We start from the raw sequence: 17,644 nt of genomic DNA, 5'->3' as shown, positions 1-17,644 counted from the left end.
TGAGCCACCGTACCTGGCCTAGTTTCTTGATTCTCTTTTAGTTTTTAGTTCTTTTAAAGGAGAACAAAAACCAATCTTTTAAAATACAAATTAAATGTCTTCAGATAGGGTTCATTACTGTTTCTTCTAAAACTCGAGACCGTCTTTCTCTCACCTGGAATACCCCCCAAATCAAACCTACGATTTCTTTCAAGCTTTGATTCAAGACCTACACTTCCTCAGAAATGTTTTCAAAATAACACTAAGATTTTTCCATTATGCCACGTACCCCATATTCTGTTGGCTTTCCTATTTTTGGATTTATAACTAGTTAGCCTGTACTTGATTATATAGTCTCTAATTTCATGGTCTATGATAATTGGAGGTGATTTTAGGTATTACCCTGTCGACCTCATACAAAAGCCAATGGAAATTAAATGATTGGCTCCACTGTGCTGGGGCAAACTATGATATAAACAGGTCTCTTGACAATAAGCAAATCTAATACTTTTTCTCCTATGTGACAATCATAATGCAAACATAAACTTAATACAAATTGTAAGACAAGGCCTCATAAGAGAGGCACGGATAAAATGATTTAGTGTCTCTTATACTTAGCTGATTAGAGGTGTCTGCTTCGTGGAGGAGAGGCATGTGAGCTGGTTCTGGAAGGACTGGTAAGATTAGAACTTGGAGAGATTTTGTGAAAAGACCATTTCAGGCCAGGTGTAGTGGCTCATGCCTGTAATCCCAGCATTTTGGGAGGCCGGGGTGGGTGAATCATTTGAGGTCAGGAGTTTGAGACCAGCCTGGCCAACATGCTGAAACCCTGCCTTTACTAAAAAAAATAAAAATTAGCTGGGCTTGGTGGTGGGCGCCTGTAGTCCCAGCTACGTGAGAGGCTGAGGCAGGAGAATTGCTTGAACCCGGGAGGCGGAGGTTGCAGTGAGCAGTTGTTGTGCCAGTGGACTCCAGCCTGGGTGACAGAGTGAGACTCTCTCAAAAAAAAAAAAAATCAAGTTGAAAGCACAGCCAAAGAAGGGGCTTGGAGATGGGAAAGGGTATGGAGATGGGAAGAATGTAGAACCAGGAGTCATTCAGATTGACTGATAGAAGACGGTGTTGCAGGGTAAAAAGACTGAGCATTTAGATGAGGCCATAGAATGGAAAGCCTTGCATGTTGAGCCTAAGGATTCTGAACTTTATTTGACAGGCAATAGGGAGCCACAGATGAGTTAAGAGGGCCGTAAGTTATGAGAAATTCGATGTTGAAAAGATTGCTGAGACCTTAGACTCTGTCCCACCACAGGAACTATATTCTCACCATGAAACCTGCTTGACTTGCTCCTACTACTATAAACATAAAATAGTTTGATTCAACTGTGGGCATTTGTCGTATATATATATGTGTGTGTGTGTGTGTGTGTGTGTGTGTGTGTGTGTGTGTGTGTATAACATATATAAGTATATAGGTAATCCTGTATAACATATATATACATATATAACACATATAATTATATATAAATATATATAAATATATGTGTGTGTGTTATACAGGATTACCTTTGCCCATCTGTCATCCTAAGATTGTGTGGATTCACTTTAAAGATTTCACTCAGTTTACCTGTGAGATGTGAGGATGACGGAACATTTGTTCTGTACTTCTTCCGAAATGATCTTCCAGAGATGCCGTTTCGACTTCGGATCCATCCCAGAGCTTGGCTCATCCTTAATGGAAAGTTACAAGAAAAATTTATCAAATTAATTTTTGATGAAGTTCTTTTCATGAATTACTGCATTTCACTTCCCTAGAACAGAAACACTTTTCGAGGTCCTGTGACTAACTCGTTTTATACTTAATAGGCTTCTTTCTGCTGCTGTCAAAAAGCTCAAAATTAATCATTTAAAATTGTCAATCTGTTTTAAAAAGTGTCTCAGTTGACACCCTGTTACTTTACATCTGTCTCTTATGTTTCTTTGGAAAAAAATTCCACTTCCATTACTGGCAAAGTAGAGTTCTTATATTTAATTCTACCTTGCCACATATATAAGCCACATCAACAAGATTACCACCCTGGTCCTGATAGCAGAATTGTGGCTATGAGTGATAATATGCTTTGTGAAGCAGAAAGAACATAATTTGATATTTCAGTAAATTTGTTTGAGGTATATTTTTAGTTTTCTGTTATTAATTGAAATTTAACACTCCTTAGGAAATAAAAACAAGATTTGTAGAAATTGCCGAGTAGAAAGATATACATTATTTTTCAAAGTAAATGATATTATGAAAAATCATTCAGACATAAAATTAGAAAATGTAGCAGTAGATCATCTAAACACACAATAACAGATTTTGACACATTATAGGTCAAGATTAGGTAAAAATTTAAAAAATATATTTGTAACAAAAAATATGTACATATGTACATAACTAGAGGCTTGTATTTACAGCATGGTGTTAAATCTAAAGAAAGGAATGGGTTATGTGGAAGCTAATATAGTTGAGTTCATAGAAGTAGAGAGGAGAATAATGGTTACTAGAGGCTGGAGGCATAGTGGGGAGAGGAGGATAGAGAGAGATTGGTTAATGAATACAAAATTACAGCTAGACAAGAGGAATAAGTTCTAGTGGTCTGTAGCACTGCAGGGTGACTATAGTTAATAATAATTTATTGTATATTTTCAAATAGTTCGAAGAAAGGATTTTGAATGTTCCCAGCACAAGGAAATGATACATATTTGAGGTGATAGATAAGCTAATTACGCTGATTTGATCATTACATATTGTATACAGGAATCAAAATATCACACTATACTCCATAAATATGTATAAAATATTATGTGTCAATTAAAATAATAGTTAAATAATGTTTAAAAAAATAAAGAAATGAGTGTTAATTTGGGGAAAAAAAGGATACATTGTCACTGCTCCTATTTTTGAAGAAGATAGCATATTTAGTAAATGCATGTAGAAGAAAACTTGGTATCTTTCATAGTCAATATTTCATTTTGGTTCATTAATACATAATGTTTACATTAAACGTTTAACATTTTAAAGTACTTTGCATTTGTTATTTCACAGAGGTGTCTAAGGATTGTTTTGTTCAAATTAAGGAACATTTACACAATAGAATTCCATTATAAGCATCGATTGGCAGAGATATAATGCATTATAAACTTCTGGTATTATAGAAAGATGGGCTGTGCATCCTTCTATCTGGCAGTTTAAATGATTTGATCCACTGTATGACTTAATCCCTGGAATAATGTGGTGACTTATAACTGTATTATGATTCCTTATAGTTAAGGCTCTTTCAGAGTTTGGAGGTCCTTGAATGAAGGGGATTTTCCAAAATAAGGGCAAGTATATTTCTCTGAAATAAACACCATTTTACAAAGTTTGACTTGAGGTGCAAAATATTAACATTACTACTATGTGTAATTTATATTTCCAGCTGATCAATTAAATTTTCCATCTCTTAAGAAAAATGTAAATGTGGAATGCATTTCTTCCCCATCCTACACCACACCCCATTCAGATGAAATAGGATGGTATGCATCACATCCTAAGCTAGATAGCTCATATTTTTAAGCAACAAGGAAATAAAATTTTAGTACAACACATTGTCCTAAAATGTGCCTGTCCTCCATAGTAGACGCTGGAAAATAGGAGTTTACCTACTCAGTTCCTAACAGAAAAAGAGAGATGATTTCTTCAATAGATGGGAATCAAATTCTACCATATTCCATAACTGACTTGAGTACCTTGAATTTGTTTCGCTTCCCATTTCCATGCCAGTGTTTCCTCTGAAATGCACTAAGCCATTGCTTTCAGATAAAACATTTTTGAGGGCATATTATTGTGGTAACAAATTATTTGCTGATATAAACTCCTTTATTGAGATAGTGTACATAAAGTGCTTTGTACAATAGCTAACACATAGTGAGACCTCCATAAATGTTGACTGCAATCGTGATGATGAAATGTTAACCCATACAATCAGATATGCTGTTCTAATTATGGAGTGGACTTTTAAAATAATGATTCTCTTACCAGCAGTAGAATGGAAGGTTTCCCTATCAAAGCTAGTGCAGTGGATAATTTTCTTTTTGTGCCATAACTGCACATGGAGGTAGCTCTGTCCTTGAAGGGTATCAGGTGAAGTCTCCTAAGGAGTTTATGAACAGTCTGTGGGCAATAAAAGAGGAGTTAGGTTGACCTTCCTGTGCCAAAACCCTTAAAGCACTAAATGGAAAAAAAAGGTGCTCATGAAAAGAAAATTTCATCATGAAGAATATATCTGGAAAAAAAAAAATGAAAACACTTAAATTCAACTAGATTTTATTTTTATTTTCAAAGAATCACTTTAAGATTAATAGTTTATTTGAAGAGATTCTTTGGAGGTTCATTTTCAGATGGGATTCCCTCCCCCATCATATGTGTGTGTGTGTGTGTTTACAATTGCAGATTGAACTTTTTGCTGCATTACCACAAGATTCTCTAGTAAGGCTTAATAGAGCTAAAACAGAATTCACAAGGCAGGGTTCTCACTGACTGTTATTGCTGCTTCCTCTTTCTTCTTACTGAGGGGTGAGTTGTCATAAAGCCTTTCAATCTATTTTTTTTTTTTTTTTTTTTTTTTGAGACGGAGTCTCGCTCTGTCGCCCAGGCTGGATTGCAGTGGCCGGATCTCAGCTCACTGCAAGCTCCGCCTCCCGGGTTTACGCCATTCTCCTGCCTCAGCCTCCCGAGTAGCTGGGACTACAGGCGCCCGCCACCTCGCCCGGCTAGTTTTTTGTATTTTTTTTTAGAGACGGGGTTTCACCGGGTTAGCCAGGATGGTCTCGATCTCCTGACCTCGTGATCCGCCCGTCTCGGCCTCCCAAAGTGCTGGGATTACAGGCTTGAGCCACCGCGCCCGACCGGCTTTCAATCTATTTAAAACTGACCTAGTATCAAAACGTTAGCACATTAGGAATCATGGGTTCTTGTAGTTATTTCTGTAGTTAAATAGTCCTGGCAAATAATGAAATCCTGGTTGAACTTAAACAACAGGTCCTCAGGATTGCAAAAGTAGAAGAAACTGCCCTAAGGGTTAGCCATCTCATTAAAATGGCAAATAGTTGCAGTGAGATATAAAGCCATAGATTAAAAACCAAAGTGGAAACTAATCTATTTTACTTGGGCATTTTGCCATTAACTCTTTATGTCAGTGCTCATCCAAACACTACAAGATGTACAGGCATCACCAACCAATGCTCAGCCCAGAGCCTAAAGCAAGTGTGATCCTCTGTTTAATAGTTCTTAAAAGGGTAACTGAACAAACACAGACCAAGGAGTTTCTAAAGCTAATTTCATAGGTGCATATATAATACACATGACCAAACTAAGAGGGACTCACTGCCATTGCCACTGCCAGAAGGAAAATGACATAGTTTTTCCGGTGGTTTTGTGGGGAAATGGTGGGGCAGGGGGGATAGTGGGGTGCGGTGGGGCAGGGGACAGAAGCAGAAACAATAATGGTTTCAAATTAAGTAGTTTTTCACACTTGTACTCACTTCTTTAATATCCTTTTCTGGAATTCCATGTACCCTGGCATAGAAATACAAATGTTCTTCCACAGTTACCAGGTCATCTAAGGCATCTTCCTGAGGACAGTAGCCAACTAATGAGCTGTGAGAATCAACGTGACCCAGAGATCTGAATTGAGAGAATCAAAAACACAGATGAATTTCAAAAGATTTATCCCTCCTGGTTCCCAAATGCTGGGAAGGTAGCTCTATTTTGGTCATGGTGGTCAATGACTTTGATAAAAAGAGATAAAATAATCCCACTATCAGATTCACATTTAAAGGTTTAAACATTTCCACCCACCTTAATAGCTTTGTTCTCCCCTAAGGATTGAATAATATAACCACAAAATAACATTAAATGTTCATTTCAATTATTTTTCTCATTGAAGTACTTTGTACTCAGTAAATCGAAGCATTAGTTTTTCATACCCAGTCTTATTTCTGATCAGAATGTTTCCACTTGAAGGAATGATGTCTCCTGTCAGCATCTTGAATATAGTGGTCTTTCCTGCTCCATTCACTCCAAGAAGGCCAAAACACTGGTTTCAGGGAGAAAAAGAAGATGTAAACCTTAATCCAAACCAATGACATACTGCTTTTGTATCTCTCCCTCTTCTCCCTGGGTGAAATAAATTACCAAGATAAATAAATCACTGGAATTATTCATGGCTAGAGTAGTGCTCTTGATAAAACTTCCTCTTTTAAAACAAATGGATACTATGTATTCTTTTTCCTTTAACCACTGAACATGTGTGTGTATATATCTATACACACACACACACACAGGACCTATTTTACATATTATATTATATCATCCCTCTATGTGACATGATAAAATACCCCACAAATAAGATCTGCTAACCTAACAAAGTAATTATATTTATAGATTTCACATTATTCACACAAAATCACAACTTTACTGAGTAAGCTATTGAGGCAATAGTTTCTTTGTACTGTCAAATAAATTTGATGCGTGTAGTTTGCAGCTCTGCTTGGAAAACTAAGTGGCACAGCCATATTTGCTTTCTCTTTTCAATGCTGCTTTAATATTGCTTCTGTGAGAAGGGCAAGAATATAAATAAATAGATGCAGTCCTAGGACCTCACTTCTGAAAACTTATGTCTTTATGATGTTTTTTGAGGAGGACTGGAAATGAAAGGGTTAAGACAGCACCTTGAACAGGCTTCCTGACCAAAGTCTACCCCAGAGCAAGTAGACAGTAGTTTAGGAAGGGACTCAGGACTTGCTGTGTGGTAGGACTTGTTGAATTCCCTCTGCCAAGTGGGAAGACTCATAGGGTAAATAATATTAACTTTGGCACCAACCTAATACCTGGACATATGTAAATTATATACATAGTCAGCCCTCCTTATCCCTGGGTTTCTAACCTTTAGATCCAACCAACTATGGATTGAAAATATTCAGGGGGGAAAAAAGCATCTGTACTGAACGTGTACAGAATTCCTGTGTTCTTATTCCCTAAACAATACACGATAACAACCATTTACATAGCATTTACAGTGCATTGGGTATGTAAGTAATCTAGAGATTACTTAAAGTATACAGTGGGATGTGCATAGATTATATGCAATACTACATTATTTTATATCAGGGACTTGAGCATCTGTGGATTTCTGTGGATTTTGATATCCTTGGGGGTCCTGGAACCAATCTCCCATGGATATGGAGGGATGACTCTATATGTGTATACATATACATATATATGTGTGTGTGTATGTGTATCTATATGCATGTGTGTATTTTTTCCCATGGAAATATTCAGATTAACTTTTATATTTCTAGAAAAAAAATTATGGAAAAATAATTAAGATTTTTTTCTTTCCTTTTTTGAGGCAGAATCACTCTGTCACCCAAGCTGGAGTGCAGTGGTACAATCTCAGCTCACTGCAGCCTCCACCTCCCACGTTCAAGTGATACTCGTACTTCAGCCTCCCGAGTAGCTGGAACTACAGACGTGCGCCACCATGCCTAACTAATTTTTATATTTTTAGTAGAGATGTGGTTTTACCATGTTGGTCAGGCTGATCTCAAACTCCTGACCTCAAGTGATCCGCCCACCTTGGCCTCCCGAAGTGCTAAGATTACAGGCATGAGCCACTGTGCCTGGCCAATAATTAAGATTTTAATTTGTCACACAGTATGCCAATGAAAAGGACAGTTAGAAACAAAACACAGTTTCTTACCTCTCCAGCAGGTATCCCAATGCTGATGTTGTTTACAGCTATAATCTTTTTGTGGATAAGTTGGTAGGTCTTTGTGAGACGATAAAGTTGGACCAGGTCAAATTCAGCCGCACCACTCTCAACTCTTAATCTCTCAGCCCGCACATCTTCATCCTCATCTATTGTCTCCCTTACATGTGAAGAATTAAATTTTCTGAAGAAAAGCCTAAAAATGGACCCAGTGATTTTACGTCAATGATTTTGAAATGACATTATTCAATTTTGACATGTTTTGATGGGTTTTCATGTCACCAACAGTGTACTAGTCATCATTAAACTTCTTTTAAATTTGTAATGAATTATGCTACTCAGATAACTTAAGAAATCTATATAGACCCTCTTCACTGTATTCACTATGATATTTGTGAAACAGCTTTTGTTCTCCATGCCTTACATGTTTACAGATCCACTGTTAAGATTTATAATTCTAATTTCAGTAATAAGGAAGTGTTTGAAAGTTAGTTCCTAAGAGAGGGACTAAGGAACTCCAGAATCATTAGGAGAACTCATCATCTACAAACCTAAGACCAATGATCACCTTTAAAAAAAAAAAAAAATCCTTTCAGCCGGGTGCAGTGGCTCACCCCTATAATCCCAGCACTTTGAGAGGCTAAGGCAGGCGGATCACCTGAGGTCAGAAGTTCAAGACCGGCCTGGCCAACCAGTCAAAACTCTGTCTCTACTAAAAATGCAAAAATTACCCAGGCATGGTGGTGCACACCTGTAGTCCCAGCTGCTTGGAATGCTGAAGCAGGAGAATTGCTTGAACGCAGGAGGCAGAGGTTGCAGTGAGCCAAGATCACACTACTGCATTTCAGCCTGAGCAGCAGAGCAAGACTCCGTCTCAAAAAAAATTTTTTTCAATTAAATTTAAAAAGCCTCTCTACTTTTTTTTTTCTTTTTAAGTTTAGAAACAGCATAAGATCTGCCCTTTTAACAAAATTTTAAGTGCACAATACAGTATTGTTAACTATAGGCACAATATTGTACAGCAGATATGTCTACTTTTATAATCATCAATAATATGAATGCTATTGTTATTCTGTACTTGTTTTACTATTAATGTCTCACCTAGGATTTAGCCAATATTTTAAGGTTATCAGCCCTCCAAACTCATTAAGTCCCAAACCCACCTTGATATCTTGGCTAACAAATACCAAAAATAAATAAATAAAAAATAAAAAAATGTAAAGAAATCAATCCAGGTTTTCTTCCCAATGTTCCAATTTCTTCTGAAGAGATCCCCCAAAACCCCAACTGTAATGTTTCTTCTCATCTTCCTTATTCCAAAATCGTGTAGTCAGTCTCCAAATACTGGAAATGCCTTTTTTGTTGTTGTTGTTGTTGTTGTTTTGAGACGGAGTCTTGCTCTGCCGCCCAGGCTGGAGTGCAGTGGCGCCATCTCGGCTCACTGCAACCTCCGCCTCCTGGTTTCAAGCAATTCTCGTGCCTGAGCCTCCACAGTAGCTAGGATTACAGGCAGGCACCATCACGTCCAGCTAGTTCTTGTATTTTTAGTAGAGATGGGGTTTCACCATGTTCGTCAGGCTGGTCTCGAACTCCTGACCTCAGGTGATCTGCCCGCCTTGGCCTCCCAAAGTGCTGGGATTACAGGCATGAGCCGCCGCACCTTATAACACCCTATCATGGATTATTTTCTGCCTAGTCCTATAGGGTTTTATCCTTCTCAGCTAGATTTCTCCAGGAGATAAAACTGCTCCAGGGTCTCTAACTCTTCCATTCCAGTCTGCACTGCATCTACAAAATTACACTTCTTCAAGCACAACTTCATCATGTTTTTCTCTGTTCAAAAACTCTTAATGAATGTCCATTTGTTTTTTGAATAAAGCCCAAACCATATCTCTTTACCAAGTATTTAAGAGATTCCATAATCTCCCAACTGCATGTTAAACTGTAACTCCTACTTTTTCCTTACGTTTATTCTATGTTCTAATTAAATTATAATACTTCTTTATTAAATATGCTTTAATATATTTCTCTATCTCTGCTCTTTTATTTCCTCTCATTATTTACTTAAAATTTTATTTTTCAATAGATGATACATGTACATGTCATTAAAATTTAAATGGTACCGAAGAATATATAGTGAAAACTGGTCAACTTCAACCATGTATATCTCTCATCAGGAGAGGCACTCACAATTAGAGATAGTCTATGGATATGTCTGCATAAATAATTCTTTTCTTTTTAACTTGAATGGCAATATACTTTACACATAGTTCTGAACCTTGCATTTTTAAATTAGTAAATATTAAAGACACTTCCAAATGTTACATAGAGAACTATATCATTCTTTCTAATGGCTGTTTAATGTTCTATTAGTCCCTAAATGAAGGACGTTTATGCTGTTTCTATTCTTTTGCTGTTGGAAATGGTTACTATGATGAATAACTTTAAACATACGTAAGTCTGTATATCTGTGAGCATATATGTAAGCATTCCAGAAATGGAATTGCTGGGTCAATTGCATGTGTGTTTCTTCTCATTTATGATGCTGTCTTCACTTTTTCTTAGTCTTCTTTTCCCAAACTCATTGCCAACATGCTCCACACTCAATCCTCTTTCCCCATTTCTGCCTAGAAAGTGTGTTCCATTTTCCCAAACTCAACTCAAAGACGACATCTTTTGTTTATGTACATATTTTCACTTCACCACTGTATCTTAATCTTTTTAAGGTTAACAACTGTGCTTATTTAATTTTATTCCCTCACAAAACAGCAATAGTTGCAGTCACATACTAAGATTTGATAACTATTTACTAGAATACAATAGCGAATTATGCTAGAATTTTTTTTAAGTTTTTGAGCCAAACATTTCCATATTACCAATGGAAAAGCTTAGACTATTGACTTCCTTCTCAATAGCTTGAATTGAGTCCTGTTTTAGATGTCAAACGTATGCTTTCATTACATTTACCTGAGTTTCTTTATCAGGGATTCATTGATTAAGAGTCTCAAGAAAAAAAACATGGTGCCCTGAGAAACCAGAGCCACAAACATTGCACCTAGTTTATCCATCTCAAAGGTTTCATTTGGGTATTCCACTCCATATGCTTTTAAGAAGTCTAGGACCGACTGTTGTTGAGAAAGTTCAATCAAACCGTAGCCAAAACAGAATTGTGGGAAAATCAGGAAAATGCGCTTGAGGGTTTCAGAAATAAGTTCTAAAGTCTGAAATAAGAGAAATAAAAAATAAAACTCAGTGTTAAGCTTCCAAAAAGCTGACAAAAATTTAAAAATAGATGTAGACAAATAGTGAAACCTAAAAAGCTTATCTAGATTGACAATTATTGCCCATGTAGGCTGAATTTGCATACAACTATTTAGTATACTAAATGGTGGATGTTTATCACTGAAATACAAGCAGAAAATCATTATATGAGGCCACCTCTAATGTTGGACCTAATCCTGGAGGCAAAATTATTTCTAGACCTGCCTTTAATCCCAGGAATGTAGGGCTAGCCAGCGTGTTGGGGTCTGATACAGGGTATCGTTATGTGCCTGAGGGAGGCAGGTACTTGGTACGGTAAAGTTTTGGAACCCAAGATAATCCCTACTTGGAGAGGGACTAAAATGGTGAAATGAGGTAGAAGAAGAGACAACATGTCTCCAAGAGGGGCAAATTGCTCATTTTCACATTATTCACACGTGGGCCAACAACTTCCACTTCATGAATTTTCTTCCTTCTCCCAGAGTATGCTTGTCTAGTCCTCAGTTCACTTCATTTCCTCTCTATTCTTTTCTGTTCAATTGCGTGGCACTGTTAGTGCTTCTCTTCTCACTAATCCTAATTGTCAGCTCTGAATGGAAAGTGATGCTTACGATGAAGTAGTCTCCAATGCATGATTGAAAGGGGATGAATTAGGTTTTTTCTCTATGAACGTTCAAATGAATCAAAGTTCACAGTCATATAACTAAGTCATTGTCCTTGTCACCACCATACCATAAGAATTTGTTAATGAGGAAGATGTTTAGCTGACCAATGGTTGCGATTTCTGTAGGGCCGCACAATACATCTGATTTCACCTCCATGACACCATTCAAGCCCTATCAAGTGTCAATAGTTTTGACACTCAGTACATACAATGATAGGCATTAACTTAGATGAGGCCCAAAAAGGATTTTAAAAGCTGTAGTTTCTCCTCTCCCAAATTTAATAGAATCAAATGATATTCTTCTTTTTTATGCAGAATAAATAAAATCTTTCTATCTGGAACATGTTGAAGCTTTTGATAAATTCACTGAAATTTAGCAGACTAATAAGGGACCTTACCGGATCATTAGGCTTTTCCTTGGAAAGAAAGTATACCACTGACAGGGAAACAATGGAATTAATGCCAAAAAACAAGTTGACACAGACATAAGTGATGAAGGCCATTCCTGTTTCATGGAAGAGTCCAGCCAGCAAGTACATCCAAGAAAATGTTGCATACCTGCAGGTTAAAAACACAATGAAATAAAATTATGCCTTGGCCAGGCATGGTGGCTCACACCTGTAATACTAACGCTTTAGGAGGCTGAGGCAGGTGGATCACTTGAGCCCAGGAGTTTGAGACCAGCGTGAGCAACTTGGCAAAACCCTGTCTCTACAGAAAAATACGAAAATCAGCCAGGCATGGTGGCATGCACCTGTAGTCCTGGTTATTTGGGAGGCTGAGGTGGGAGGATCACCTAAGTCCGGGAGGTCAAGCTGTGGTGAGCTGTGATCATGCCACTGCACTCCAGCCTGGGTGACAGAGTGAGATCCTGTCTCAAAAAAGAAATGCCTTAATTATTCTATTTTACAAAAAATAACAATTTAAATGGGCTTCCAAAGTAAAAATAACCATTAGGGATGAGTTGTCAAGCCTTGTAACTAGATCTCTCTTTCATTCCTTTTTGACAAAAAAATCCAAAGAGTATTTTTAAAAGACAGAAAAAGCCTCTTTTAAGAAACCTTGAGTAGTTCTACATCATTAAAACTACAAATTAATCCCTCCTGAATATGGTATTATCCCGCCTAGGCAAGCCTTTTTGGTTGCTCAGAAATATGAGTTTAATCAGTATAAATCTTATAATTTAAAGTTGAGGAAAAGTAATGACACTGTTCAAGTCTAGCTGAGCAGAAAGAGCATCCTTAGAAGCTGGCTAGCCTGTTTTGAGCAAAACCTTGAGCAATTTGGGGGGCAATTAAATAGATCTAGAGACAGAGTTCCTGCATCAGCTACAATTGCTAATTAAGGGTTACTACCATGTATTCAGGGCAGAAAGATTTGTTATGCTAAACATTGATTATATCAGCCTGTATTACCTATATTAGCTTACTATAATATAGAAACAATATTATGTGTGTCCTTAGACATCTATTAAAAAAATATAAATAAGTATACATGAATATATATGCACTTTATAATGCTATGTATACTCATATAGTCAATAAATTTATACATGTATACATATTTTCTAGTCATTCTAAAGCTTTCATTTTATGTAAATGAGATCACATATGTAAATTAGAAAGCATGACACTTGGCACCCAATAAATGCTTATTAATTTCAGGTATTACTCTTAATAACATTAATTTTCAAAAGTATTATACTTTACAGTCTATGGACTAGCAAGTGCAATATATTGTTAGTCATCACTCATGTCAAATGAAACCCCAAGACAGTTGTAATTTAGCTAATGAGATTTAGTCCTATTTGTATCTAGGGGCATTTAATTCTATTAATTCTTCTTTCATTGCTTAATCAGCAGCTTACCCAAACAGGAGAAGTAGGAGAGATACGGCGCCTAGGTTGTTTTCACTGTAGAATGCAGGTAACTTGAAAATCGCAATGATACCAATTGAAAATGCTACAGGCACCAAGTAGAAAACCTATGGAAATATTTAAAACAATGTTTAATATGTGACAAGCATTTTTCAAAAAAAAAGTCAATAACCCATCTAGTTTAAAACTCCAACAAGTTGACCTAGAAAAATTTGAAGAAATGAATCCTTATTTATGTTCCCATTGCTTGTAACATTCAACTTATTTTACATTGATTTCACTTTAGAATTTGTCTCCTGCAGTATGAGGTTAAGCCAATCTCCATCTTTAACAGATATACAAGGAGTCCCTGGTGTTCCTGCCTTTAGGCTTTGAGACGGGATGGTTCAGTGACAGAGGTTCAGTGAGAAAGATAAGACAGCCAGGTATCTTGGTATTACATTCAGTCCTCAAAGTATTGATTTCGTTTTGAATCCCGAAACTCTCTCAGATGGTTGAATTCTAAAGCTTGGTTATCAGTGTGAACCACTCTGTGCAAAGCAGCAGGGCATCGGGTCCCACATATCCTCATAATCACAGATATATGAACAAATAACTTAGCATTTTGTTGGCAAGTAGAAATATTAAATGCTGAGGAGTTTGCAGGAAGATGGACACAATGAAGGTGGTGGTAATTTAATTTGCAGGTCGGGGAGGAATCTCCTAAATTGGAATGAGCTCCAGATATAAGACAACAGAATCCTAAAGTACTAAGTAGACCTTCACAGAAGTATGTACTTGAAATTTTCTTAACATTAAAGCTCTTGTTAAGTCCTGAACAGTCATTACTATTCTTTTAGATTTGATTTCTATAAGAAACACATTTTAGACCTCACTGGATCCATTAACAAAATGGATAATGCAGTTAATTACTCTCCAACCCTTTAAACCAATGATCTTGACAGCAACTCTAACCACCAGGCAAATGCATACCCATCCTGGGCTTTTGGCCAACATTGGTATGTTTGGAGTCACAAACAACCATCTGAACTTGGGACCATTTTATGCAAATGAGAGAGCTATCAATGAAATACATTCCTTCTTTTTTCTACTAATCTTCTTTAATGTGTCGTTAGCAGGGGCTACTACTTCACATTTTTCACTATTAGTTGATTAAATTTTTATAAGCTTGATTGTTTGGCACAATTAGGTAAGGATATTTTGCTGCTAAGCTTCTATTTCTCCACAGTACTGACAGTAAGACTTCAGCATGCTTAAAATCACCTGGTGGATCTTTTTAAAAATGCATATTCTCCACACTCCTAAGATATGGATTTAACAGATCTGGAGTGGGTCCCAGAAATACACATTTTAAGTGCCCTAGGGAATCTGATACAGTCTACAGAGATGAGGGCAGGTAGGTTATCTTTCCTCCAACCACTGGATGAAGATAAGCCTGACTCAAGTCATTTTCTTTATTTCCTGTCTTCGTCACAACAATTTGAACAAACTAGAGTAAATAACTCTTGAATAGAAAACTGATGTCTTCTATCCAAATTAATCTTTTATTTCCTGCAATGAATGACATACATTACTCACCATGTCATAAATGAAGTTTGTTACCCAGTAGCATGTCACACCAATGCCTGAAATGTGCTGCAACTGTTTGGCTTTGGTTTGATGTTCCCTTACAACATAGGTGACAAAGCTGGCGGTGGTGACAGAGTAGCCCATCAAGATAGACAGTGCCACTAAAATATCGATTAAACTGCTGATTCTAGAGTGAGCAATAGGGAGAGGAAAACACACATAAGTTTTTGGAACTCTTTTCCTCTCAGAAAGATTCATAACTAAAACCATCAACAAAACAGTACAAGAGTTGGCTGTGACACAAATAAGGCATCCTGCAAGGCAGCCAGATAATATCTCCAGCGTGACTCCGCTGTGACCCCAGAATAAATGTAGTTCTAGTGCATCGGAATTGACTAGGGATATTTGATAGAAAAACCTCGGTCTCCAGCGGTTACAGAGTCTGTGCAAGGGATGTATCATTTTTGAGCATAGAAACCATTTGCTATGCAGGGAAGTTGAAGTGATGTAGCACTTATCACTTGACTTATAAAAGCAGCAAACGCTGTGAGTCTGCAGTCAACAAGCTCTACTTGGCAAGCCCACTCTACACCCTTGCAGAAACTTCCTTTTATCCCAGTCAGTGACATATTACCAGCCCTTCTAGATTGACATTCATTCAGATACAACTGTGATTTCCAATTACAGCACTTTATACAGAGGCTCAGCTATGTCAAGGAGAAAGTAGTCATGCTAGAGATATCTGCTTACGTGGCTTGTTCTTGGTCTTGCACTCCTGGATAAGGATGGCTATACATGATGATGCCTTAAAGAAGAAACAGTTCTTCTATTAATAGGTATTCAGTTAATCAGAAATACCAATTTTTAGATTAATAATATTCAACACTTTCCTTCTTATATTATTATGTAAACAATTTTATTTGGGGGACTTTTTTTTTTTTTTTTTTTTTGAGATCGAGTCTTGCTCTGTCGCCCGGGCTGACGTGCAATGGCCAGATCTCAGCTCACTGCAAGCTCCGCCTCCCGGGTTTACGCCATTCTCCTGCCTCAGCCTCCGGAGTAGCTGGGACTACAGGCGCCCGCCACCTCGCCCGGCTAGTTTTTTTTTTTTTTGTATTTTTAGTAGAGACGGGGTTTCACCGTGTTAGCCAGGATGGTCTCGATCTCCTGACCTCGTGATCCGCCCGTCTCGGCCTCCCAAAGTGCTGGGATTACAGGCTTGAGCCACCGCGCCCGGCCGGGGGACCTTTTTTTAAAGGAAAATTATTTTTCTCCTAATCCCATTAATGCCATACTATTGGTGGCACTCACATAAAAAGAGGTTTTTCACATTGTGTTTAGAACCGTTGGGAAGGGAACAAGAATTTATATTTCTTCTTTTTTTTTTTTTTGAGACAGAGTCTTGCTCTGTCGCCCAGGCTGGAGTGCAGTGGCACGATCTCGGCTCACTGCAAGCTCCGCCTCCTGGGTTCAAGCGATTCTCCTGCCTCAGCCTACTGAGTAGCTGGGACTACAGGTGCCCGCCACCTCACCCGGCTAATATTTATTTATTTTTATTTATTTATTATTTATTTATTTATTTATTGTATTTTTAGTAGAGACGGGGTTTCACCGTGTTAGCCAGGATGGTCTCGATTTCCTGACCTCATGATCTGCCCGCCTTGGCCTCCCAAAGTGCTAGGATTACAGGCGTGAGCCACCGCGCCTGGCCCCAAGAATTTATATATCTTATATTGCATTTCCCTCTAGTGTGTTATATTTAAATAATTATGTTCCATCTTTTCCTTCTATCTGGTCATATATATGTTTGTATTTCAACAGCACTTCAGAAACGTACATTTAAATAAGCAATTCAAAGAGGGACCAATTATTTATATGAGGATCCCTTAAAGAGCAGACAGTTACTTCCTCCATCCCTCTTTAGTGCTGTGTCTGTGGTGGGGAAATAGTATACCCTGAGCAGACTCCTCCTTCCCCTTTATTACTTCTAAGATGCTTATTTTTCTAGAGCTCTAACAGAGCAGGGCTTGGGAACTTCAGCTATACCCGAGGCCTTTTCACTGAGACATAAATGTCTAAGAGGATTCATAGATATTAGCTGGCTTCAGAAAAGTGGTCACTCACTTCCAATACAGTCCCATATTGTGGGGATCTCCCAGTATTGCTTATGCTTGAGTAAAAAGCAAGTCTCTTTTTTTCCCTTCCTTAGGGCACCTTGGTTAGCCAAAGTCAAAAATGAGCTGTCAACAGTTTCCCAAAGGAAAAAAATGTGAAGGTAAAGTATGTACTGCCCGAGTGACTGTGGAAGAGAATGGTAGAGGATGCCATTGAAGATGGCTCCTAAATACTTGTTCCTATAGTGTCATAAACTAAGTGAGAGCTTTCTCACTTACTGTTCATGTAGTATTTGATCATTGTACTAGGATGTTAAGGCCCTTGCACAGCACTGAATATTATAGATGATTCTAAAGGCAGATTCTCTCAAGTTACATTTATAATTTTCATTAA

General features: G+C 37.6%; 1 protein-coding gene across 1 annotated transcript in view; it reads right to left on the bottom strand.

Moving 5' to 3' along the window:
- ABCA12 (ATP binding cassette subfamily A member 12) overlaps nt 1–17,644 on the bottom strand; it is a 215,645-nt gene that overhangs the window by 12,006 nt on the left and 185,995 nt on the right. Inside the window, exons 40-49 of the mRNA XM_010372163.2 lie at nt 15,887–15,941; nt 15,146–15,323; nt 13,559–13,674; nt 12,090–12,249; nt 10,734–10,987; nt 7,758–7,962; nt 5,983–6,092; nt 5,539–5,680; nt 4,034–4,168; nt 1,604–1,707 (exon numbers count right to left, since the gene is read on the bottom strand). Of these exons, the coding sequence (XP_010370465.2) occupies nt 1,604–1,707; nt 4,034–4,168; nt 5,539–5,680; nt 5,983–6,092; nt 7,758–7,962; nt 10,734–10,987; nt 12,090–12,249; nt 13,559–13,674; nt 15,146–15,323; nt 15,887–15,941 (1,459 nt within the window). The remainder of the gene's footprint in view (nt 1–1,603; nt 1,708–4,033; nt 4,169–5,538; nt 5,681–5,982; nt 6,093–7,757; nt 7,963–10,733; nt 10,988–12,089; nt 12,250–13,558; nt 13,675–15,145; nt 15,324–15,886; nt 15,942–17,644) is intronic.

Source organism: Rhinopithecus roxellana, chromosome 14 (genome assembly GCF_007565055.1).
Source record: "Rhinopithecus roxellana isolate Shanxi Qingling chromosome 14, ASM756505v1, whole genome shotgun sequence".
In the NCBI taxonomy this organism is placed as follows: domain Eukaryota; kingdom Metazoa; phylum Chordata; class Mammalia; order Primates; family Cercopithecidae; genus Rhinopithecus; species Rhinopithecus roxellana.
This window is presented reverse-complemented; position numbering and strand designations above follow the sequence as displayed.